The 27562-nt window shown below is 44.2% G+C and overlaps 1 protein-coding gene across 1 annotated transcript; it reads left to right on the top strand.

Annotated features, from left to right (window-relative positions):
- The first annotated feature begins 6058 nt into the window (after positions 1 to 6058).
- On the top strand, positions 6059 to 6577 carry LOC113409514 (FANCD2 opposite strand protein-like). Its single transcript, XM_026663531.1, has one exon. It carries the CDS (start codon positions 6059 to 6061, stop codon positions 6575 to 6577), a length of 519 nt encoding a protein of 172 aa, XP_026519316.1.
- The last annotated feature ends 20985 nt before the right edge of the window (positions 6578 to 27562 follow it).

Genomic DNA, 27562 nt, shown 5'->3' with positions numbered 1-27562 from the left:
TATTACCAGTTTCTTGATCTATCCAGCCTCCATGCATTTGATTCCTAATATCACTTTTAGGTTGCACCTTGTTCCTCATTTCACTGAAAAATGTGGGACGTATTAAAAGACTACTTTGCAGCAATAAAAGAGTCTTTTCTATTTCATAGGATATATACAGGAGAGATAAGGATGAGAAAGAAGGCTTCCCATCAGGTTATGATGAGATACTCTTGTGAGTCTGACTGTGCAAGTCTCTCCAGTGGGAAAGGTTTAAAAAGACTGAATGTTAGGTGAAGAGGCCATGTGTGTAGCAGTCAGCATGGAGAAACAGGAAGCAGTTAAGTAAACATATGAAGCATGTAGAACATGTTTTGGTGACCTATATTTCATCATGGGGAAACCAACGGATATCTAAGCAAAGAGTGTACATGTGTCTGAAAACAGGCAAAACGAAACATTAAAAAATTATTTGCCATGTGTATACTATATATCAGGGGTCGGCACTTTCAGAAGTGGTGTGCCGAGTCTTCATTTATTCACTCTAATTTAAGGTTTCGCATGCCAGTGATAAATTTTAACGTTTTTAGAAGGTCTCTTTCTATAAGTCTGTAATATAGAACTAAACTATTGTTGTATGTAAAGTAAATACGGTTTTTAAGACGTTTAAAAAGCTTCATTTAAAATTAAATTAAAATGCAGAGCCCCCCGGACTGGTAGCCAGGGCCCAGGCAGTGCGAGTGCCACTGAAAATCAGCTTGCGTGCCACCTTTGGCATGCATGCCATAGGTTGCCTACCCCTGCTAAAGATCTTGATGTAAAAGTTGAAGTATTTAATATTTTAAATTGTGGGTCATGAAAGTGTACTGCTCATACTTAAAAAGTATTCATATTATGCTTGACATCAGAAAAATGAACATTTTGAAGAGTATCACAATTGCTTTTACAGAAAGCCCTACTTGCACTGATCTGCAGATATATTGAATGCTAAATTACATCTTATTACAATACATTAATTTCTCCCCTGAGAAATTAATCCAAAATGAATGTATTCAAACTAAATTAAGAAGGCCCATATTAGCTTATTCTTGGTTGATTAGTCAGACACTGATAAAGTATTAGTCATAACCCGCCTTTTACTCATAATTACAATATTTTCTGCAAAAAGTGGCCAAATACGTAAGAGTAGAATATCCTAGAGTTGCTGTCAAGTAGTTCAGTTCTGTTTTGATCTTACATGAAAGGTAAAATATAGCTTGGGAATGTGAATCCATTATATACTCAGTTTGTTGTAGTGTAGTGGGGCAGTTACCCCGCTCCTAGAAAAAAGGCTAGGCTGCTTGGGGAAGCAGCCACAGCTGGGGCCATGCCCCAATCAGGCCACACCTGGCCCTGTTCCAAGGGCTTAGGGAAGAGCTGGGTCAGTCTAGCTCCAGCCTTGGAGGGAGAAGGACTCAGCTGCCTGGGAATAGGGTACTTGAAGCAGAGCAGTGCTAGGGAAGGGCAAGAGGAGCTGGGGAGCTCCAGCCTGGCAACGCCCCAGGCTGAGGCCTTGATAAAGGCCTATGCAAGTACTGGGGCTGGGAGGCACAGCCCAGGAATACGCAGAGGCAGCTGGTCCGACCCCTTTGCAAAAGATGAGTTGAGTTGTTATGCTGTACAAAGCACACAGGATTTTTTCACGGGGGAAAAAAAGGCAAATATGCCACATTTATTGAAAATACAACAGAGAGCATATGCTTTTTAGTCTCACACACACACACACCCCTGCCAGTTGTTGTTTATAGTTACCAGTCTGTTGTAGCTCTAATAGCCAGTTAGACTGAGCACGAATGAGGAACTGGGCTCTTGTCAGTCGCGATCCGATGCTCCGAGGCTTTGCAGGAGTGAACCCAAAGCCCCATGGCAGAGCACCCTCTTCTTATAGGTTTTTTTTCCCCTCTGTTGAAGTCTATGGATTTTGCTGTGTCAGTTTGTCACCGGGTTACTTCTTAATTGGTGTATCTTTTGATGTTAACATTCCAATACACCTCCGAGATGGTCATCCTGTCCTGGTTTAGATTTAATCAATTGTCCTTAGGGTGCCAGCCTTCACCTCAGGGTCGTCAATCTGCCCTCTCTTCATTATGGATGCACATTGATGGTGTCAAGTTAAATCTCTTCACTCCTTCTTCCTTGACCATTTGGCTGTAACAATGGCCTTCAGACCTTATCTTTTCCTGATACATACATTCCTCATTCACACAAACAATCTCTTACAGAAACCTTCAAAGGTATACAGACAGCAGTATTTTATATTCAGCAGAATACGTTGTAAATCAAGCCTTGCGAAATCTTATAACTAAAACAATTCACACTGGGGCTTCAGGCCCTCAACCTAGACGCAATACAAGATCCTCTTACTTTCTAAACCTTAAAACAAAGAAATGTATAGTTAACTAGAGTGCCTAATTTGCAATACATATAGGAAACCATACTAGACATTATAACTTAGCCTAAAACAAAAGGGTGACCATAATCAGTCATAAGGATTTTTTTGGTCTGTCATTCCTTTCTGCTATTCAAAAAGGGTAGCGGACAGGATGAAATCAAATCATACATTAATTCTCATAGTACAATTATAAAATCCTGCTCCTACAGAGTGCCCCAGGGAAGGGGGCTAGATGACAACTGGAAGTAGCCACTAAGGCAAGGTGGGGATAGAGGGTTAAATATATAAAAATATATTTTCTGCAGAGGGCAGAACCCTGAGATAAAGGGCACCGGGGCCCAGGAGGGACACGGAGGCCAGCGGCACGTGAGACACCGGCCTGCAAAGGGCACTCTGGGCTGGACAAGAGCTAATTCCCCAAGACAGCCAGCAGGAGGTGCCACGCTGGTGAGTCTTGTGACCTTGCTACACATAGCCATGTTGATCCCAGAATATGAGAGAGAAGGTGGGTGAGCTAATATCTTTTATTGGACCGACGACTGATGGTGAAAGAGCTCTGTGTTGCTCGAGCTTCTCTTTCACCAACAATAAAAGATATTAGCTCACTCACTTTGTCTCTTATATTCTCATAGACTTACAGTATTTCAGATGTTCCTGTGCTTGTGTTTCCAATGGATGCTTTCAATGGCATGAATATTTTTGATGTAGCTAAAATGCCATGATAGTTACAAGCATTTGTGTGTCAGACAGCAATAGATTACAAGATCTTCGAAAAGAAGGTTTGAAATAGTTCTGGTTTATGGTGGTGAGTAAGCCAGCCATCACCGAATCAAAACAAACCTGACTAAATTAAGCAAACTATTCCCTGGAAACTTTTAAAGTTATCCTTTGTGAGCTCAGCTGCCAGCTAAGACCGATACTAGTTTTGTGACCGCCCAGTGTCATAGCATGGTTCTGGCCATCCAGTCACATCCAAATAGACATCTAACATTCCCTCTTGACTATGAATTGAGACACATCATGTACAGCACTAATTCAAACTTCCCTGGGCACCACATTATCTGGGTTTGTGCATTTGCCAGATAAGCATTTGAGAGCTGATTCATTCTTGAAACCTCATGTCTTATTTCTGAGTTTGTGTTATTTTCAAACCATTTTGTTGTTCACGGCTACCTTTTTTGTTGATTTCTACAGCAACTACTGTAACATTTGTCCACCTGTACAGAACCATGGAATGTAGCCATCTGTATAGTAGGCGTTTTCAAGGACATTCTACAACTCCCATGATTTATCTGCAGTAATATGGATGAAAAGGAGAATATCTGCTGTGAAAGAACATTTTAGTCAAAGCACTCCAACCCTAGTGAGATGCGGGGGGAGGGAACCACACCCACATCTGGCAATTCTTATTCAGGCAAAGCAGCCACTGGAGGCAGAGGGAATTTTTCCCAAGAGAAGGTTTAGTACTAGGACCAACGTTGGTGAAGACGGAGGTGATTCTTGTATTTATCAGGATGTCCTTCATTCAAAGCAAAAAACACAGAAGACTGGGTCACATTCAGAAGTGACATCGGGTGTCCCACAATGGTAAGCTAAGGTGACTAAGTGTAGGGTGCTGTTACACACTGAAGGGACAGAAGAGAGGGGTTCAGCAGTGATAGCAATTAACAGATGCAAAATGAAGTAGTGTGAAAAGCTAATGGACACTTTTTTTTTTTAATTAAAAGCGCATTCTTCCTGTTAGTTGCTTTTTTTGCTACCTCCTCCAAATGAGCATGTATGGTTACACCAAATTTCAACTCCATTTGCATCACGTCTCAACTACAGCATAAATCCATAACGCATCTTTCTTCCAAGGCCCAGAACGCCAGTGCTTTTACTGTACACACGCAAGGCCTGGAACCGTTTATAATAGAAACATTTGACCCTACAGATATTAGGCACATCTGATTGGCAGTAAAGGAAAAGAAAAAAAAACAACAAAACAAAAAACAACAACCTGGTTTATACCTTTTGCCTCTTTATACAAGAAAAACTTTAAAGTTTACACTTCCCATAAACATGCAGGAAATGAAATCTGATTTGGGGGGAAAGTTTTTAGGACTCTGAATAACAAGTAATACCTGTTTAGCTAAAACGCTTGGGGAAAAATGTTTTGGTAGCGATTCAATACTTTGCAAGGGCCTTTAAGGCATGAGAAAGAAGTTTAAGCTTGATGCAGAAGACTAACTTTAGGAAGTTGGGGCAAAAAAGCTGAGCATTGCTGAAGATGATCGTAGAGCTAGTCTACTAAACTGGCAGCGCTTTAACGTGGCTTGTGTGGTCACGGCAGAGCCCTGGGAGAGAGCTCTCCCAGTGCTCTAAACACATACACACACACACACCTCCATGAGGGGTGTAGTGACCAGCACTGGGAGCATGGCGACCAGCACTGATGCACTGTCTACACTGGCGCTTTACAGCACTGAAACTTGCTGCACTCAGGGGCAAGAAAGTGGCAGCGCTGTACATTACCAGTGTAGACAAGCCCTTAGTGGCTATATTTTGTATGGACTGGAGGAAGGCAATATGGGTATCAGGGAGACTAAAGAAGAGGAAGTTACAATAATCAAGCCAGGACATGGTGAATTTTAGCTGTAGGAATAGAAAGAGAATGGATATGAGAGATATTCCGGAGGAAGAATCTGCAGTATTTAGAGAACATTTGGATGTGACAAACCAAAGATGATCCCTAGTTGACAGAAAACATCTGTCTTACTTACACAAGCTTGTCAGAGGATAAGTGGAAATGAGGACTTGGGAGGGAGAGTAAGGCCAGTTTTGGCCATATTAAATTAGCAGCAAGTTATCCATGATGATATGTTGAAGAGATACTGAGATGCAGAAATAGATAGAGACCAGTCAGGAACTGTCAAGTAAATTCTTAAGTCACCAGTGTGAAAATGGTAGTTGAAACTGGGCAAGTGGCTGAGACCTCAAAGATGCTGCTAATGACATAGAAAATTGCAATAATTACACATAAGTGCAGAATTTGTATGCATGATTTTTCACACAACCCCTGGTCTCTGTGGTCAAGAAATGGGTACCATGTAACTGGGCAAGATTCTGCCCCTGGCACGTTCGGACCAAGGTGTGATGCAGAGGCCCCAAAGAGGATGCTGGCTGCCTTTGACCACATGCACCATCTTTGCAGAGTGCAGCAGGCTCCAGGACCTGTACCTGACTAGGCAGAGGCAGGCAGGAAGTTTAAATTGCTCTTCTGGCTTAAAAAACCCCCATCACATTTAAAAACAAACAAACCCTCTTAGCCAGAACAAGTAGGAGCACAACCCTCCAAGATCTCAGCTGATAAGCTGTAAGCACCGGGTACTACAGTGAGGATGCTTCCTATAAGGAAGCACCTAGAGCAGGCAGGTGTTTGAAAGCGGGCAGAAATCAAACGGGAGTCCTCAGGGGTGGCAGCTAGGGGCAGGGGAGACCTGGGGGGCTGCGCAGAGTATGAGGGGACAGGGAAGCTGGAGGGGCGGGTGGGTGGGAGCGCGGGTTCCACGCCGAACGCGGTGTCACAATGGGTTGCCAGGCGCCCGGCGGAGGAAAGATGCAGCTGGGCGGGCGGCGCTAGCCGCTGCGGGGTGGCTGGCGGGGGCTATGGCCGGCGGGTACCAGCTGTGGGCGCCCTGGTCGCCGCTGGACGAGTCCCTGCAGTGGCTGCGGGGCGCCACCCCCCGGCCGTGCACCAAGCACCCGTTCCGGGCGGCGCCGCGCGGCTGCTGCCCGCAGAGCGCGGCCGCGGACCTGGAGGTGCAGCTGTGCTTCCAGGGGCTCAGCCTGGTGCTGGAGCCGGGCGCCAAGGGGCCCGGCCTGCCGGCGGGGGAGCCGCGGCGGAGCGCGGCGCTGCGCAAGCCCCAGGCGGTGCGGCTCAGCGGGCTGGACTCGGTCTTCGGGCGGCTGGTGACGGCGCAGCCCCCTCGCTGGACCGGCTCGTTCCGGGTGTCGGAGCGCTCGGCTTTCTGCCAAGTGATCAGCCCCCGGCAGCGCTGGCCCCGCGGGCTCCGCGAGCCGCAGGTCCGCATGGCCGTGGCCATGTGCCGGCAGATGCTGCGGGCCATCCTGCTGCTCTACGCCGCCTACAAGAAGTGCGCCTTCGCCCTGCAGCACTCCCGCTGAGCGGCCGGGCCGGAGAGACCCGCCGCCTGCACCGCTCCCATCTGCCCGGCCGGCCCCGCCTTCTTCTCACCCGAGCCGCTCCCACACGGGCGGCAGCGGTCTGCACCAACCACACGTGGCTGGTTTAACGTCGCGGCTGCTTCCCGAAGCGGCCGCAGCCCCATCAGGGCCAGGCTCTGATTGGCTTGTAGCTGCTGACTGACACCTCAACGCAGCTCTGCCTTGCCCTCGTAGCGCCTCTGCTGGCCTGAAGTGACTCTTTGCAAGACCTGCAGCTTCAGCGGCCGTTATTGGACCTGCAAACCAGCTAATTGGGAAGGCTCTTCCAGTCAAGTTGAAACTGATATAAAGGGGGGATTGCGCTACATTTCTAACTTTACCAATGCCCAACCGTGTTTTGTTGACAGCTAACGCGTGCAACCTACAAGAAATGAAGGTTTGCATTACAAGATGGAATTTTAAAATAGGTTGGCAACTAATATGCACAAGTTTTTCCTGCATAAAGTGTACTCTACAATATTTAAAGTCAAAATCCTTATGGTTTGTTTATACCTAAAGGATGAAGCCTACAAGTGTAACTTTGCTTTCTAATATTCAACCTGAATACTATTAATTTGGTTCAGTATTGGTATAGGAAGGATCTTACAATCAAACAGATTGAACCACTCCAACTTGATAAACATGCAGATATACACTATGAAATATTTTAGTTAATGGATACGTATGTGCAAATTTGTCTTACAAAATGTAAGAGTAACATTCAAATTGTTTGCAACCAATTGGACCTCTGCCTTGCAACATTCATAGTAAAATAAATCTTATAATTTGCTACTAATGAATGAAGGAGTTCACAGTCCAGCTAGAACGTCTTAGACATGCAGTTTTCACATATAACATTTAAAGGATCCTTATTCATTCACGTCAAGTTACAAAACACCAAGACTATTACGTTAGTGGCTTCTTCCTGCATTCAAAGTAAAAATTGTTATGACTGGTTTACAGCTTATGAACTTACAAGAAATTCAGTTTTGCTTTACAATGTTCAAAGTAAAATCTGTATGAATTGGTTAAAGCTAATGGATGAGACTTACAAAGAAATGCACCCTTTACCTTGCAACATTCAAGTAAACCACTCTCACATTGAAATAAATAATATTTGTTCCTAATGAATAGAGGCACTTACAACCAAACAAAAAATTTACTATAAATGCATTTTTGCCTTACATGTATTCACTCTTATTTGTTTACATCTAAATGGATGCAACTGATAAAAGCATCATTATACTTTTAAAATCTGTAAGTAAAACTCCTTATGACTTGTTTACAGCTAATGGATGTAATTTACAAAGAAATGCACTTTTGCCTTAAAACATTCAAAGAAGAGTCCTGATAATTTGTTTACAGTGACTGGATACAACAGTCAAGAAAAGCACCTTTGCCTTGTAACAGTCAAAGTAAAAATAGTTGTGATTTGTTTCCAGCCAATGCAGGCAGTTTATTAAAAGTGCAACTTTTGTTTTATATCAAATCAAAAAGCCTTAAGATGTTTACAGCTGATGTATGACATTTATAAATACACCTTTCCCTTTCATTCATAGGGAAAAGCTTTTTTAATGTGTTCAGTTACTATTGCACGTCACAATTTGACAAGAGAATTACTCTTCAGTGTTTGGGTGCTAGCCATGTTGGTGTTATCAACTAAAATGTCTATTAGCAGCAGCTCAGCTTTTATTTTCCACTCAATACGTTATAGGGACCCCCTCCCCCCTTGGGGGACATTGGGGCCTAGACCTATTCCTGTGAAATTTCGTGGACAATTTCCTTGTTCACAAAGCCAAGCCTGCCACCCAGCCAGTTCTGTGCCCCAAGGAGCTCTGTTTCTGCTCCCTCTCAGGGCCATGCCCAGACTGGTTTTATTGCCACCTACTCACATTCTGGTTCCTTTCACACTCACACTTGTAACCAAATCAATGCCCCAGCTCCTGTTCTTGCAACCAGTCTCCAGAGAAACACATTGGGTGATGGCTCAGCTTCTAATCAGGCCTGGCCATGCTGGTCTGCCTGAGGTGGGGGCCTTTATTGTTTCCATTAATACTAAACAGGGGTATTTAATTGCACCCTCATTTAGCCTGAATGAAAGGTAGCACACCCAGCAGTTTCAAGGAAGCCTGTAATTGCCCATTGATTAAAAGGGCATTTGCTGGCAGTAGCAGTCATTAACACCCTCTAGCCCAACAATATTGATCTATCCCCTAAGCCAGATATACCTTAGAGCAGTCACTAAAGTGTATCCAGTACAGGAGCCCCATTCAGCATTTAAACAAAATACATATTAAATTCCTACTAGGGCCACATGTCCCCCATCCTGCAAGCACACACACACACAACTTTACCACTGGGAGTAGTCCCACTGAAATAAACAACAGAGGTAAAGCAAAGCATGTACATAAATGTTTGCAGGATCAAGCTGCAAAGGAAGAGGCCCCTTTGGCTCAGAATCAAACTCCCCTACTCTAGCCTACTCCTGTTACCATTTTTCTCCAAAGCAGAAATGCTATCAGTATGCCATGAAAATACATATTGTATCTACTCCACTTGCAAATATTTGCACAGGTGGAATAGAAACAGTGTTATTTCAATACCTCCCTTCCAAGTTTCACCTACAGGCTTCAGCCATACAATTTGTAATGTTAGTTGGTATGCTAGCTCTTGTATGTGTAACTTTAGCACCCTCGTGGCCAAGATGGAGTCTGCTTGGCAGGCAGCTCTGGCCAAGAGAAGGCACGTGCAGAAATGCAGCAGGAGAAATCCCTTCCACCCAAGGGGCACCTGTTCCAAACCCCCCAGAGTGAACACCCACACACACAGGAAAAGTACAATGGATATAAGAAAGGGAAATATTTATTTACACAGGGATGAGGAGAAAAACAACAAGGGGAAATACAGGGGGAGCAGTAAAACCGGGTTGCATTCAACACACAAGGCCCCACAGGCCCAGTGGTACCACAGTCTGGAAGGGCAGACACTGAGCAATGTGTCTGCACACAGAGTTCAGGAGTCCTGAGCAAAGTTCCAGTCCAGTGGTGAGTCTTGGGTGCTCCTGGTCATCTTCAGCGCTAGGGAACTTTCCCCAACAAACCCCTCCGGTGCCCTCTTCTACAGCTTTCTGCAAAACCACACAGAGCGACCACCTCCCCACTTAACTAGCTAACAGCCTCCCTCCTTATTCCCAGTGCAAAGTCACAAGCCCCAGTGCTCATGGCCCCATACAGCTCTGGGCAGCTGTGATACTGGGTCCAGCTCTGGCCTGTCCTTCTCGGGCGATTCCTCCCTGGCACAGTGCTCCTCCTGGCTCCTGTCCTGGGGTGTCCCCGATCGGCCGCCCTGTCCTTCCCAGGCTTCAGGCCCTCTCTGCTGCTTCACTTTGCGAGGGCCTCCTTGCTGCCGCCTCTCTCCCTCCGAGCTCCAGAGTGCCCCCTGGAGTTTTCCTCCTTTTTCTCACTCCCCCCTAGGAAAAAAAATTAAAGGGGCCATACTCTCTAAACCCCAAAGGGGTTACAGATGCTACCAGACAAGACAAGTTTAGCAAAGATCCTAATGATGCTGCCAGAGGCAGGCTCCTTTTTGGGCTCATCTGGTCTGCTGTCAGGTCAAGACTGTTTTCTGTGAAAATATGCAGGCTATACAAAGAGATTTTTAAAGCTACGACTAAAGATAGAGATAGGTGATGGGGGGAGGGAGGAGAGGAGTCACATTAGGCACCAGTCTGCACCTAAATACCTTTGAAAATCTAAACCAGAAAAAAAAAAAAATCTAACCCTGCCCCCACATTACTACAGAATGGATTTAATTAGTATTTCAGCAATGACTGAGGCAGGTTTTAGGATAACTTACTTAACTAACAAAAGACGGTTTACTTTACAGCAGTAGGACTAGTGAATGTATAATCTAGCCTGGCTGTATTCTCAGCGTGTCTCTGCAACTGGTTCCCGACTTCCGCTGCTACCCACACATAGATAACAGGAACTGTGGCACAGTAGAAACACCAGCATGGTGGGGGGCAACTTTAATGTTGAAGTTTACCCCTTTCTACCATCCTATAAATTATTGACAGACAACTGAAAAGAGTGGCTTTTTTTACTGATTCATGACAGTCATGATCAGATAATCTTTTAATGCTGCTTTGGCCTTAACCACAGCAGCATTCGCCTTGGCCATCAGATTCTGTAAAGAACCAGAGTTACACCTGTGCTGAGATCACAACAGGTATTTATTTATTTCAGCTGGGATAGAAATAGACTGATTGATATTTGGCTCTTAGCACTAGTTCCCAGTTAAGTGCCTGAGCTAAAGTTACTTCTTCCCCTTCTCCATGCACCACATACACACCAAAGAGAGCACACAGAGAAACCTTATGACACCAATAATGTTTTTTAATTGCAGCTGGTAAAAAGGTCCTGTCACAGTCAGGTCTGGAATTCATCCAGAGTTTTATAAAGTGGGGTTAAAAAAAAAAAAAGGGAATGTGTGTGATGTTGGAATGGCAAATTGCAGATAGGCACATCAGTAAATTTTTTTGCACAGCTTTATAGCCACAGGAAATCTGCAATTTAAATGACACAATGTGTTGCCCGATTTCATTTTGATACTTTCATCTATCAAAAAGTCAAGAGGATTAGACTTGGCTTTGGCAGTGACAAGCTGACAGTGAAGTGAAGTAGAGCATTATTGATTATTGCCTAACAGTGCTGTGATTCACCCACCAGGGACCCTTGTGTGCTGTTTTGTTACCTGAGGAGAACATGATTTAAACAAAGAGGCAAGATTGGCCAGCAATTGCAAATGGTGATTGGATGTGTGTTCATTTGCAATCAAGTGAAAAATAAGCATTAAGAGGTTTGCCCAAGTGATTAACATTTCTGAGAATAAGAGGTGCTTTTAGTTCTCTACTGGGGAGAGTGGCTGGAGCTCTGTGAACCTGTGTGTCATTTTACAAATCTACACAAGCAGAAAATTTGGCCTTTGTTTGGATCCAGCTGAGATGTTAATATGTTTTGTCTTATCTTCGCATTCATCTAAGCCATTCATCCCCTGGCATGCTGCAGAGATGCTAGCAGCATATTGACCACAAGCACAGTTCTCTGTCTCCAACTCCAGATCAAGCACCAGGTCCCCTCCATACAGCTGTACCATACCGATCCAGTAGATACCCAGCCTGTCTGCTGGATCTGGGGCAGATTTTCCAATAAAATCTTAGAGTCTAGGGCTTCAATGGACTAGTCTGCTGCTGCTCTAAATCCTGTCTCCCCCCCTTCCCCTATCTAGATAGAGATGCTTTAAGTCCTATTTTCAAAATTGGTCTGATCAGGTATATCTTTAAGTAGTTGCTCATGCTCCCTCCTTCCCCCACACCCTCTCCCTGGTTGTTACTGATGCAAAACACTCACTGAAGCCACTAGGAGTTTTGCCTGAGTAAAAACTGAGTAATGACTAAGGGATTTGATCCCTAGTTTTTGGATTGTATTTCAAATCCTTCATTTTCTGAACATCAATATATTGCAGACGTTGGATTTGGATTTAGAAGTCTAACTGGTAAGTCATCATGCATATCTGTAGGCAGATATGGCAAAAAAAAAAAAAAAAAAATCTAATTGTAGCACACTTCTCATTAATATATAGGAAGTGTAAATAAGGTAGATTTTAAGCAGAGTTTATAGACTCTACTTCTTAAAGAGATCTTAACCCAGCCACTAGATCTGCATCTGCAATACAATCATTTGTATGTATGTATCTGTAACAGGGTCAGCATCCACCTCTCATGAGCACCCGTTTTTCTCTGGCCGATATACCTGGGTCTTTTTTTACCAGGGTGGCACCCTCTTCTCACAGGCGGCCCCCTTTGGTTGGTTGGGTATGAGCCTACTTTTCTTTTTTGTTCTTATATCAGGGTGGCACCCGCCTCTTGTGAGCACCCCACAGCTGATGGTTTTCTTGCCTGATCTTCAGCAGCTTAGACCTCCGGCCGAGCTGCACACACAGTCCCCTCTTCCGGGGTATACAGTCCCAAGGTCTTATCACAGCCCTGGTATGGGGCCGTAGCTCTTACGCTTCTCCCAGAGGCACTACCTTATTCAACCACTCAGTCAGAACCCATCTCAGTACCCACAACTGGTGGGGTTTCAGCAGGCCTCACTGGGCTCAGTCTTCAACCAGATCATCTCGGTACCCTCACTAGCCTGCACAGGTTCTGTGCTCAGTCCCCCTGGGCTTCAGCCTGCCCACACTGACCTTCCACTGGTCCTGCTGCTCTTCCCACCAGCCAGGCACCAAATCTTCAGCAGCCATCCCTAGGCTTCAGTCTTGTCTACAGTGAGCTGTCTACAGTACTGCTGTTCTTTCAGCCAGTCACCCAAGCCTCACTCCTCAAGCACCACACAACAACTGAACTTCTTTGCTCTGCTGCTCATCTTATATAGGGCCCTTCTGGTCCCAGATTGGCTGCTCCATTAGCCCCTCTGATTGGCCACTCCTCTGCAGCCATTTAGGCTGCCTGGAGGATTTCTCTCTGCTCTGGGACAGGGTGATGCAGGGCCGTGAGGCCTCAAGCAGAAGGCCTCCGGACATAGTCCACCCTGCCACAGTAGCAGACCCTAGATTTGTTCATGCAAGTAGTACTTGTGCGTGTAAATCAGGTAAGATTACGTTACCTGCATGCAGGTGCCATTTCTTTCTAGAAGTGATCTCACATGCAAGAATTACAGGTTCAAATTCAGAGGCTCTCATATATCATTGTAACAAAAACCGGCAGAAGGCTACTAAAGCTTCTGTCATCACTGATCTATTCACTGTTGTCAAGTTGTATCTTTAGGGACTTCCCAAACCCAATACTGCATAAGGGTAGGAAAGAGATAGCATCTGCTGCTACTGCCCAGGAGCTGTGTTTGTGCTCCATCTATTAGCACCCCTAGGGAGATCCTCTGTGCAAAGCCCATTTGCTCAGCCCTTGCATAAGGAACCAGAATCTGGCCCTAAATAACAGATAAACTGCTATAACGCAGAAGGAACACTTAGATTTTATTATTGTAGTTAAAGGCGGCTTAATACTGGAGTATTACTGACTAGTTAACGTGTATGTAGAGAGTGTTTAAACATATGGAATTCCACTGGCATTTAACAATCTAGAGGAGAATCAGGCTGCTGGGTGGCTTATGTGAAATGAACGTGATGGTCCGTGAGCAGGTCTATGTTTCACAAATACCACCATCAGAACTAGCAACCATGGTGGCAGATGCTGCAGAGAAACCAACTGCTAAGCAGTTCACCACTAATGAAATAGGTGATCCTTGCAGGTCAGGGTTGAGGCCCAATGGCAGAAGAATACACGAGGATGCTCGCACTGCTGCCACTGCTGATTCAGATTCTGTGATGGATAATCTCTCTCGCTCTCTCTCTCCAAGATGGTCAATTTGGTTCCTTTCATCAGCAGTAAGTTCTCATAAAAATAAATTCAGTTAAAAATGCCGAGGAACTTTCATTTTTAAAACAGAATCAATAAAACTTGTACGAAAACTAAAAGTGTCATTAAAGTCTCATTAACCGTCCAACTCTCTGCCTTTCCTAACAACATTCTTTTGGCTCTGGCTCAAGGCAACATATGTTAATATGTAATGGCAGCTGCTATATCTTAAGATGTATCTCAAGTTTTTGACCTTGTTGAATGTAAATAATCTCTCAAAATTGCAGCTCCATCCTTAACTTGCTAATGGGAATCAGAGAAAGGAAAGTGATTGTGTAGGAATGTGATCCACTCGTTGTGTACCAAAGACACCCCCACCCACAATCCAGAAGGGGCTCTATGTACACCCAGGCATCAGCCATATTGCTTCCAGTTAATTTAGTGAAGTAAAATGGAACTGATATTTGAAACTACTTAGCTATATTGCTTGAATGAGTTTGTGTGCATCATTTATTTGCATTTTCAATGCATGACCCATCATCTACTTATCTGGGGCTCCAGGGATAATACTAGTTAACCTTGATTAATAGATTTTGGAGAAACAAGCAAAATTAGGGGAGATACATTCTCCGTATGGATTAATTTCTTCCTAAAGGTTGATAATAGCAACAAACAGCAAATTGACCTATCAGTCACACAAGATGGTATTTTGGACGGTCCATGGTTAGGCCCTGAGCTTGCACACACTTACACGTGTTGTGTTCCTTTATGCAGAGTAGTCCCATTGAGTTCAGAGACCTTCGTTTGCTATTTCAGAAGTGTACGCTAGATGGCACTTGTATATACTAAACAGTGATGGAAAGTAACAAATAATGATTAAAAATCCAAGTTACCATAATGTTCACATTCTATACCATGTGTTTTATTAATTTAAAATAAAATAATTTAAAGTCTCCTTCATACTATCCAATACATTACCTGCACATCTTGAAAGTGTCTGTGAGCTGAGGGGTGAAAACATTATCTATTTATACAACCCTCTTTTGGCGTTACTTTATTCATTTAAATAAAAGAAAGATAGAAAAAGAAAGACATCTAAATGAATGGGAATGGATAGCCTTGGTGCACTGACAGAAGGAAGCAATGCTACACAATTCCATGTGCTGTAGCAGAAGACAAGAGATAAATATCAGTACCTCTGACAACCAAGCCCAGCATTTCTGAGTGCAATGTGACTAAAAGAACTGGGGAACGTGGGCCAGCTTTCAGGAGGGACCTAATTTGTTGTGACACCAGGGCTCAGGAATACAAGCGGAGGCCAAGCTGCTAGCATGCAGATTCTAAAGTCTAAGCACATAAGACTCGCCTCTCAGCATGCTTAATAAAGATCTTTCCTACAACCCTGCTGGCCTGGCTTATTGTCAAAAAATAATGAGTAATCACAGATCCTATTGACTAGGAATTGTAGGTGCTTCAGAAAAATAAAACCAATTATACATATTTATTAGTCTGAGTGACCTAATAATTTCAAGAATAAATACACATAAAGAACAGTTAAAAGGCAAATCTTTTTACTCAATATAGACACCACACACTGATTGGCAAGAAAAGCACCATAAAAACAAACAGGCAAATTATCTGCCCTATGTAAGAGGTTCCACTCACCACCATAGCAAACCTTGGTGTCAGAGTGTGGCATTGCAGGGTCTTTAGATCTAGCACTCCCTGTTGACTTCTTCTTTGGCCCTGTGATGGCCTGTTTTGGCTATACCCTCCAGCCAAGTCACCTCCTTCCAGTTCTGTCCCCTTCCAGGCTAACAGAGTCCAACTAAGAGATCCAGATAATCATCCAAACAAACATTCTGTCTACCCCTCTTGGGCTGCATTGAAGGTCCCTGTTCACCCCCCACTTCTGGGCACTGCAGAGTTCCTTCTTTGCTCCATTGACTGAATGCTGCCTCACAGGGCTTTTCCTTCTAGGTCATTCTTCCTAGCAGGTTACCACACTGCCTCCCCTCTCCAAGGACCCTGGCAGCTTCTCCTAAGAACCTCCCTGTTTCTTTCAGGCCTTATTTCTAGACATCCCCAGGAGGCTAACCTGCTCCCTGTGGAGCTCTCCAGCCTGCCTCCATGAGGCTCTTCCCAGATAGAGGAAATGGGGCTGGGTTGGATGGGACTAGAACTGGGACCATTAAGCCAAATTCAGCATGGGGTCCCGTAAACTGAACCAGGCAGCAGAGCTGGAGCCTGGTGTATGGCAGGGACTAGAAGTCAGCAGGGAGCCCAGTTGCCATTTCTGGATCACCTGCCAACTCCCCTGCCCACACTGGCTTCAGCAGTGAATTGCTCCTTCTTGTCCCCCAGTTTCCAAAACTGATCAGGAATTGAGTGCACTGAATGCATCTGCTCTGGGGATGTATGAGGGTTGTGTAATAGAGGAAACTGGTGGCTGTAGAACCCTGCCTCATTTGTGCAGAAGTTGGAAGGTGTGTCATGAATGAGGCAGTGGCTTGCTGGAAGAGAAAGGACGGTCTCATGGCTAAGGCAGTTGAATGTGGCCCTGGAGACCTGGATTCTATCTCTGCCTCTGCCCACAGAATCCCTGTGTGATGCTGGGCAAGTCATTTAAACCAAAATGTTCACAGGTGGCCATCAAGTGGGTCTTCCTAATTTTCTGGAAGCCTGCCATGAGCAGGGGTGGCTCCAGGCACCAGCGCACCAAGAGCATGCCTGGGACAGCAAGCCGCGGCCTGCCGGTCACCGCGAGGGCGGCAGTCAGGCAGCCTTCGGCGGCATGCCTGCAGGAGGTCCGCCGGTCCCACGGCTTCGGCGGCAATTCAGCGGCGGGTACACTGAAGGCGCAAGACCGGCGGCCCTCCCGTGGGTATGCTGCCGAATCCACGTTACCAGGGGACCTCCCGCAGGCGCGCCGCCAAAGGCTGCCTCACAGCTGTGCTTGGGGCAACAAAATACATAGAGCCGCCCCTGACCCTGAGACACCTGAGGTCTGATTTCAGAAGCGCTGAGCACTCACAGCTGCTATTGAAATTGATTGCAACGGTGCTTTGAATGATGAGCTATAAAACTGTAAGTACTCTGAAAAGTTAGGCCCTAGATGTGTCAAAGTGGGCCCCTAAAATCAGACCCTCCTGACAATTTTGGCCTTAATCTCACCATGCCTTAGCTTCCCAGCTGTAAAATGGAAATAATATCACAACAAAGGAGTGTTGTGAAGATGAATTCATTACCGTTTGTGAAGCCAGCAGGTACTACATTGAGAGCCACAGAAACACCCAGGGCAAATTAATCTGTATTCAGGGCAGGGACCACACACACTGAATAAGGATAAAAAGGAATATTGAATAACTCATTTGCTGAATGAGGCAGGGATTCTGGGGTGGGGGAGGGGCGAGGGGACAAGGGGGAAGAAAGTGATCATGCAATTAAAGAGTGTACCAGCCTAATGACTACTCACTAGGGGGGACAAATTATGGCTGCATTTCCCAAATCTGAGTGCCTGATTTTGCAGCCTTATTTTTTTAACATAGGGTTTTTTAGATACAATAGCAGATAAAGGGGAAAATAAGATAAGGTAACATAATCCAAGCTTCCCCATAACATATACAATATTTCATAGGATATTGAAGCAGCCCCAACAGGGTATGGGGCTCATCTAACGCTGGGGTTAACACTCCCAGGCATGACAATGATTCCAAGCTCTCTGGAGGTTTTATCTAATAAAAATGTCCCTAATTCTACAGGACATGCTATACCAACAGTCACATGAGTTCGAAGCGGTGAGTCTCTTACCTTCTATGCCATCCAGCCTTAAACTCTGTTGGTAAAGTCCCTCGTAGTGCAGGTGGAGTCTGTTCCTTTCATAACGTTTCCTTTCAAAGGCCTGCTTCCCTAATGAGGCTCAGCTGTCAGCTCTGGCCTTCAAGACTTATGACTCCTACACTCCCTTTGGGACAGGGCAGGTATTTCCCCTTCTTTTTAAAGAAAACATAGCAATAACAAGCCCTAATCCAAAACCCACTAAAGTCAATAGCATCTTTTCATTGACTTCCATGAGATTTAGATCATGTCCATATAAGACTTTTCATTCTTAGATCTCAAAGCACTTTACAAAAGTATAATTATTCCCCATTTTGCAGGTGGGGAAATGAAGGAACAGAAGGGTAGAGAGTGACTTAACCCAAGCAGTCCAATAACAGAGCTGTGAATAGGACCCTGAGGTCCCAACTCCCAGTCCAGTGTTTGAACCAGTGGATCACGCTGTCTTCTGTCACAGGTGATGGATACATAAACCTCATCACAGATATATTAGAATTTCTTGTAAATCCTTGATGGAAAACAGTATCATTCATTGCTTGGGGGTTGTTGTTTTTGCTGAATCAGGGCTTTTATGGAGACAAATAGGAAAAGCTGTTGTAGGTAGGAAATAATCAAGCAACAATTTTTAGCAGTGTAAAGATACTAAATATGACATTTATAAGGGGATAAATAATGTTTTTGCAAACATGCTCTCATAATCCTGTTCTTACAAAATTACATTAGTACAATATTCTGCCAAAACTGCGTAGACACTTATAAACAAGCCTTAGAACTAATATCAAGTTACATTTGAAAGCTGTACAGTAACATATCAGGTACATTAATTTACACAATGACATAGAATTCAACAGAGATAAATTCTGACAACCTGTAGAAGGAGATTTAGTAGAATTTTAAATATATTTTATATGAACCTCAGGAGATACCACTAAGATTCTAGAAAAAGAAAAATAAGCGACTTTAAACATGCAATTGTCAAAGAACATTTTTCTGGGATGTTTACATTATTGGGCATTAACCTTAAACTGCATATAAAATATTTCAAGTAACCAATATATCCATTAATGGCTTCAGACATCTAAGATGTATGATGTGACGGGTTGAATCACAGAAACCCCCTGGGAGCTGCCAAGACTACTTCTGCCCCTACTCTCCCTGCCAGCTCGGGACCCCAGCACTCTGTCTTGCGGAGCCAGACACACTCATCTGCTCCAGCACAGACCCAGGGTCTCAATTACTCGACCCAAAGCTGCAGACTTAACTGAAAACAGCTTACAGAAGTGTACTTGTCTTTAACACTTAGATGCCCAACTCCCAGTGGGGTCCAAACCCAAATAAATCCGTTTACCCTTTATAAGCTTTATACAAGGTAAACTCATAAATTGTTTGCCCTATATAATACTGACAGAGATATGCACAGCTGTTTGCCCCCCCCCCGTATTAATATATACTCTGGATTAATTAATAAGTAAAAAGTGATTTTATTAAATACAGAAAGTAGGATTTAACTGGTGCCAAGTAGTAACAGACAGAGCAAAGTGAATTACCAAGCAAAATAAAATAAAACAAAACATGCAAGTCTATGTCTAATACAGTAAGAAACTGAATACAGATAAAAACCTCACCAGTTCCAGTAAGCTTCCTTTTACAGACTAATCTCCTTCTAGTCTGGGTCCAGCAATCACTCACACCCCCTGTAGTTGTTGCCCTTTGTTCCAGTTTTTCAGGTATCCTGGGGAGGTGGAGAGGCTCTCTCTTTAGCCAGCTGAAGACCAAATGGAGAGATCTCCCATGGGCTTAAAAAGACTCTCTTGTGGGTGGAGACCTCCTCCTCACCTCTATGCAAAGTCCAGCTCCAAGATGGAGTTCTGGAGTCACCTGGGCAAGTCACATGTCCATGCATGACCCAAGTTTTTACAGGCAGAAGCCACTGCCCACATGGTATCTTGAATGTCTCCAGGAAGACTTCTTATGTGGATTGGAGCATCCAAGATGCATTGTTCCTTAAGTGCTTCTTGATTGAGCACTTAACTTTGCAAATTCCTTTCTAAAGAAGTTGACCAAATGGCTTACAAAGCTTACTTAGAAATCAAGCAAGTATACAGCCAATATTCATAACTTCAAGTACAAAATGATATATGTGTACAAATAGGATCAATAGATTCAGTAGACCATAACCTTTACAGAGATAAGTTACATGGCACATGTAGCATAAAACATATTCCAGTTATGTCATATTCCCATAAAGCATTATGGGATACATCACCACATATGATACACACTGTAATTATCCCTCCATTTTCTCTTTCTGTTAGCCATTCTCAGGGTAATAAACAGTTACTCTAAACCAACAGAGAGACAGAAAGAGCTTCAGTCCCCGGATTTGACACCAGTGTAATTCCATGGCCTCCTGTGGAGTGACTCCTCATTTACATCTGTGTAAGTGCAAGGACAATCAGGACCAAAGTTCAATTTGGTGGAGTTCAGATTCTTATATACACTTAGGCTCAGATTTTCAAGTGTATTTAGGTGCCTAAGTCCCCTTGGGATCTTAACCTGCAGCTGAAACCCTTCATATGAGGAGACAGTTTCTCTTCCACACCCATTTTTTTGCTTCACCTTCCCCGATAGTTTGATGTTGTAACAGTGCGTCTGCACTACTACACATCCATTTAGGGCCTGGGCCAGCATTCATTGAAGTCAATGGGAGTATTTCCATTGGCTTCCATGGGCATTGGATCAGGCCCATGAAGATGATGAATACTGGAACTAAATGAAAACAATTAATTTCCTGTTTCAAAAATCCTCTTTCCTTCTTAAAGTTACACATATCACTTATTTCTTCCTTATTATATTCATTGAGGTCCCATTTCACTTTCATGAAAATAGGTTAAATATAGCAAATTGCTTTCAAAATATTTTCTTTCACTCACACATAGGAATTCAGCCACAACAAGAATGATGGTAAACTATACACGGAGTTGGACTGGGAGATATTTTTATTCCAATAGAACAGTACCAGAGATTCAGTCTTGGCAAGAAGCCAAAGCCAGTTATGCTTAAAGCCAAAGCCAAGTGATTTCTTAAAAGACAATCGGTTTATAGCAGTCAGGTCAGTAGTGTGAATTACTTGCACTACTACAAAGACCTGGATAGCGGAGAGCCATGGTAGTGTTATTCTCAACTCAAACCAGTTTTACGATGGTGTAATTACAGTGACTTCAGTGAAGTTATTCCTGATTTACACCCAGGCAAGAGCAGAATCAGGCCCACTATATTTTTACTTTTCATCAACAAAAAGTACAAAAATAAAGCTGGAAATTAGGCAGTCTGAAACCTTCAAGCACAAAATCATCAGGTGCAATCTCTCCAACCCTTTAAAACTTTAATGCCAACTAATGCTAGAAAACACATGCAGAGCTGTAATACTCTAGCAGATCTCAGTGACATGCTCCTATAAAAGCTCTCATTATAGAAATAATAATGAGATACCAAGCTAGGGTAACCAGATGTCCCGTTCTTAAAGGGACAATCCCATTTTTGGGGGACTTTTTCCTTATATAGGCACCTATTACCCCCCATCCCCTGTTCCATTTTTTTCCACATTTGCTATCTGGTAACCCTATACCAAGATATCATGGTATTATTGAGCCCAAGAGTTTAGGACTCGATCCTGCCAGGTGCTGAACACTCTGGCCTTGATCCAGATTGGCATCAATGGGATTACTTATATGCTCAAAACTGAGCATCCTTAAATGTGCTTTGTAGGATTGGGTCCTTAAAATACCAGCTACTTACCTGGAGTTAGGGTGTCCATCCTGAGGTTTCACACACCTTTTTCTGAAATATGGGACTATCATTGGCTTGTCAGGTCTGGCAATTCTTATATTCCAATAATTTCACTTGGACGCGCAAAAAAGGAATTATACCGATGCTGCTGGAATGATATCCTATGGTGTTAGGAATCAAATGGGGGGGGGCATAGTAAATCATATCTATCCATAAAATATTCTTTAGATATTGACCCCTGCTCTCCCTGAAAGCCACCGATCCCCTTCACATGGATCTGCATAAAACAATTTTTTTTAAAAACAAATGAATGACTATGCAGATTGATAATTCCACGCTTAAAATCTCTTACAATTTTTAAAATGCAGCTTTATGTACAATGTAACAGCTGCAAAGTAAGATCTGCGTTGCTGAAAACTTGTGAGCTCTTAATACAGAGGGGAAAAAAAGTCTAGTACTAATTATAATTGAACAGTTGCAACCCTTTCGTCACTGTTGTACGCTTGGGGATTGTTTTATGTTCATTAAAATATATATCCACAGAGAACCAAGACATGCTTGTTATATAGTGGGAGCACCAGGCAGCCCTCTTTGAATTCTGCAGGCGTATGCCTAATCCTGATCCAGGAAATAAAACCCCTTTCCTAGCTTCAGATCTCATTCCTATGTTTGGTCACAACCCAGCTCACAGCAGAACATAAGTATGTCACTTATCATTTATGGAGAAGGAAATCACATCTGAATTGAACACATTCTCTGAGAATGACAGTGTAACCTTGATGAGGAAAATTCTTTGATTACAATTACTAGGTTCTTTCCTCCCCCCCCCCCCCACTCTTCTCTGCCCCTCGCTTCAGTTTGCTCTGCTGCTTCTCTCGTTGCCTTATGTTATTGCACCATCTTCTGAACAGAGTCAAGGCCATTTCAGGCACCCAGGTAAGGTCTGGATTTTACAGTCTACTATGCATAATTCTATGCAATTCTTAAATATGGTATTTGGAGCTCAAATACCAGAGTGACAAAGGCACTAGAAATTCCTAATATGTACAACTATCTTCACTGGCTAGGGACAGGAAGATGAGAACAAAAGCATTGTGTAGTGTCCATACAGGTGTATGCCTTTTTCCAGGAAAAAAAAAAATTGCACAGGAGAATGTCTCTCTGGGTATGTCTACACTGCAATGTAAGCCCAGTGTTAGTGGGACTCAAATCATCTGATCCATGTTAGGGAACCCTGGACTTGAGCATCTACATTGTCTTTTTGACCCTAGGTTAAGACTTTTCTGACCCATGCTCTGGGCTAGGCATCCACACGTGTGCAGACCCACGTCAAAGTAACCATATCCCAGAGTCCCTAGCACCTCCCTTCCCCCCGAAATGTGACCGCTCTAGTCCTAGGAATGAGGTGCGCTATGGGACATCTTTACTGCTTGTCCTGCACATTACCAGGAAGTAGCTCGCTTTGCAAAAGGCTAGATGGGTTTGCAAACCCAGGAGGCTCTCTGACAGCGTGCTTGTAGATCGGTGATCAGAACTTAATGGGTTAACGCTGACCTGAGTTGCTGCCATTCACCAAAGGGTGGGGCAAGGTGTGTGTGCTTCCATTTTCAATAGAGTGGATTGCAGATTGTTGGGATAGACAGGACTAAGGAAAGTTGTCACATGGAATTGTGGGATACTTCTGGATGACTCCCAGGACCTCAGTCAAGCGGGCTGCAGCTACACTGCAAAGCAATAGGGCTTGAACCCTGGCTTCCAGCTTGACTCAAGTTTGGACCCTCCAGGGTCCTGGGTCTGAGCCCTGGGTTAGCGCAATTGCAGTGTGGCCATACGATGGGTCAGCCTTGAGCCAGGGCTCCAGCATGGGCTTACCTTGCATACCCTCTGAAGCATTCTTCTCTCAACACAAGGCTTCCTGTAACAGTGGAATCAGGGAACACAGGAGAAATGTGTCCTAACTCTGTGTCCCCGTAAAGAACTCATCTCCCAAATGTAGAGACTTTGTCAAAAATACATCCTTAGGTAAGGGTGTCTGTAAGCGTGCACACTCATCCCTGCAGCGCCTCCTGCTGGTTGTCTCGGGAATTAGCTCTCCAGCCATGGGAGCGCCCTCTGCAGGCCAGTGTCCCGCTACCTCTTGGCCCCCGTGGCCCTCGCAGACCCAGTGCCCCATTGTCTGGGGTGCTGCCCCCTGGCAGTAACCCCTCACAGCTCTGGGTCTCCCCCTCCCAGGGGAACCCTCACCCACTATCCCCACTTCGCCTCAGTCTTGGCTACTGCCCAGTATCCACTTAGCCCCCATTCCCTGGGACAGACTGCAGTATAAGCCACTCATAACAGGCAAAGGGGTTTGGACTGGCTGCCTCTGGCTACCCATGGGCTGCCACTGCAACCCAGTACCTAATAGGCCTTACCAGGCCTGGGGCTTTCCTAGGCCAGAGCTCCCCAGCTCCCTTGGCCTTTCCCCAGCCCTGCTCCACTCCAGATACCTAGTTAACCTCCCTGCAGCCAGGCCCTCCTCTCTCTGAGCACAGAAAGAGACTGCTGAGCTCCTGGCTGCCAGCCTTTTTATACAGGCCAGCTGTGGCCTGATTGGGGTGTGGCCCAGCTGCAGCCACTTCCCCAATCAGCCCAGCTTTTAGAGCTGCAGCCCTCTCCAGGGCTGCTTTCCAGCCCTCCCAGGCAGGAGTGGGTGTCCACCCCACTACAGTGTCTGAGACTAATAAGGCTGCAAGGAGCTCCCAAGGCTTGACTACCTTACCACTGCATTGCCAAATTCGGTTGCTTAAATCTGACCCTTCTACTCTTCTGGCTCTGCATATTTCTGGCACATTGTTCTGTCATTGTTCTGTGATGCAATGCAATGGACCCCTAGCGTACTTTGAAGAAGGGCAAATAGAAGGTTTCTATCCAGGCACCCAAAGTCCATTTTAGTAACACTAAAGTGTTGTCAGTGAGAGGCCAGCTGGTGCTCTCCAGTGTTTGTACTTCTCCTGCACCAGAGAAGCAAGTTATATCTTCTAGGGTTGCTGCTGGAAATGTCTCATCTTCTGCAAGGAAATAGCTACATGTGGGTAGGATATTAAGAACCCTCTCATTTCCATCTTTTCACTTTTAGCAGATTCATAACCTTTTTTCCATGAGAAAGACCTTCCAGGAAATACTAAAGCATCTACAGAGGTGTATGATACACCCAAATTATTCATTTTCAATAGTATTACCTCTCCATGGTTCACAACTCCCACCAGTGACACCGATTAGATAAAAGAAGAGCAGAAAGAAAATACAATGATACTAATGTATTTTGTCTTCAAATTTGTCAATACATTGAGACCCTTTGGAATAAAGGCAATGGCAACAATTTGGGATTGCTTGAACCCAAGGCAGATCTTCATACACTGGTAAAATAACACTCTGCATTCTACCAATTTATATTATATTTATGTTTTTAATCAATTTACCTCAAAGCACTTTACAAAGATGAGTAAATATCAATTCCATTTTCTTGAGCTGGAAATGGAGGCACAGAGATTAAATGACTTGCCAATGGTCACACGACAGGTTAGTAGCAGAGCTAAAAATACAACTCTGGTCTCTTGACTCCCAGTCCTCTATTTCACCCATTGGACTACAGTACCTCTCTATGGGCTTTTCTTTTAGACCATTGTTTGGTTAGAACCTGTGCTCTTGTGAAACAGGCATCACCCTTTGAATTTGCACAAAGTCACACTAACAGATAGGCATAAGCAATATCGACGTTTTAATGCACAAACTTGATGCAGGTATCAGAGTATGATTTCCATCCAAGAATACCAAAACAGCCACCAGTACATTGCTCCTGAGCCAATGGTTAAAAATACACTACCATCAGCTATTCCAGGAAGGACTGCTAGGCAGAGATGGCATTCACCTTTCGAGGAGGGGAAAGACCCTATTGGACACAGACTGGCTAACCTAGTGAGGAGGGCTTTAAACTAGGTTTGACGGGGACAGGTGAGCAAAGCCCACAGGTAAGTGGGGAACATGGAGACCTGGGAGATGGGTCGGAAATAGGAGGGAGCACGGGCAGGCAGCTAGCTCAGTGGTTTGAGCATTGCCCTGCTAAACCCAGGGTTGTGAGTTCAATCCTTGAGGGGGCCACTTAGGGATCTAGGGCAAAAATCTGTCTAGGGATTGGTCTTGCTTTGAGCAGGGGGTTGGACTAGATGACCTCCTGAGGTTCCTTCCAACCCTGATATTCTATGAAAAGATATGAAGGAAGGCTGAAAGAATTGGGTTTGTTTAGTTGAGAAGACTGAGAAGGGGACATGATAGCAGTTTTCAGGTATCTAAAAGGGTGTCATAAGGAGGAGGGAGAAAACTTATTCACCTTAGCCTCTAAGGATAGAACAAGAAGCAATGGGCTTAAACTGCAGCAAGGGAGGTTTAGGTTGGACATTAGGAAAAAGTTCCTAACACTGGAATAAACTGCCTAGGGAGGTTGTGGAATCTCCATCTCTGGAGCTATTTAAGAGTAGGTTAGATTAAATGTCTATCCAGGATGGTCTAGACAGTATTTGGTCCTGCCATGAGGGCAGGGGACTGGACTTGATGACCTCTCGAGGTCCCTTTCAGTCCTAGAATCTATGAATCATGGCATATTAAAGCTAGATCTGTTTGGCAAATTACAAAAATAATATCTATAGCCATATACCAGAAGTTTCCAGCTCTAGTGTATCAGGATTAATATTTCACAGCGGAAGGATGGCAGGAGTAAAATTAATTCAGCACCTCTGAGTAGCTCTATTAAGGAGGCATCTGTGATGAAATCCTTGCTCCAGTGAAAGTAATGGGAGTTCTGCTATTGACTTCAAGCGAGTCAAGACTGCAACCCTATAATATTTTGGGAGGAAGGGGACAGGTAAATAGCTTCTGAATTCCCAGCTGATATTTATGCTGAATTCCTCAGCTGGGCGCAGGGCATTACAAATGTTTATGTGGAATTTCTGCTGAATAGAACCTTAGCAGTGATACTCTGTCCAATCATGCATGGGTCTCAGGGGAGGAGGAGGCAGCCTCTTTACCCCCATGAGCAGGGCACAGTACAGCCCTACCATTCCCTTGAGTGCTAGGCAAAGGAACCATTGGTACCCTACAGCCCCAGAGTGTAATGAACTAGGAAGCTATAACAAAGCAAAGCTAAGCTACGATGTATCTGAGCTGATACCCAGCTCAGGGTCCAAACTGAAACAGTCTAGCCTAAGAGTTCGTTTTTTCACAGAAACTTTGGGCCACACCTAGGCTTCATCTGGTGTAAACAGGCCTGGCTTTATTTACCGGTGGAGCTATACTGACATATAGCAACTGAGGACATGTCTCTTTACCTTTCATTCATCATGATCATTCAGAACAAAAACCTGGTGAAAAATCTCAGGAGATGCACAATATTCACCATGAGCAGTTTGTGTGTGTTCTGCTTAACCTTTGTTCATTTTTAAGTAAGTTTTATTGATGGATATGTAAAAATTAAAAAAAAAACACTTAATACTAAAGCGGGGCAAATAACATGTTCAATGGATTTAGCCCCACTCCCACCCCGCTGTGGAATATCCCAAACAGATTGCTATTTCCTCAGATTTAATTGATATTTGAAATTTGTTAGCAACTGTCATTTCATCTTTTTACTCTATAGACTGATTGCAAACATTCTGGATTTCAGCAGCATTGCTACAATGTGTGATTGGTTAGATAAGTCACACAGTATTGTTTCTGTGTCCTGATTGGATGAGCACTTGCACATTTACAGTTTGGTTTTCCACAAATACTTGTATGTGAGACTTTAAAATTTGCTTTCCATAAACCTTTTTTGCCCATAAAACTGAATCACTTGAATGTTCACAGAAAAAACAAACATGGAGTGCTCA

Source organism: Terrapene carolina, unplaced genomic scaffold (genome assembly GCF_002925995.2).
Source record: "Terrapene carolina triunguis isolate 2854851 unplaced genomic scaffold, T_m_triunguis-2.0 Scaffold33723, whole genome shotgun sequence".
NCBI lineage: Eukaryota > Metazoa > Chordata > Testudines > Emydidae > Terrapene > Terrapene triunguis.
The sequence above is the reverse complement of the archived record's forward strand: the minus strand, read 5'-3'. Positions and strand labels throughout refer to the sequence as shown.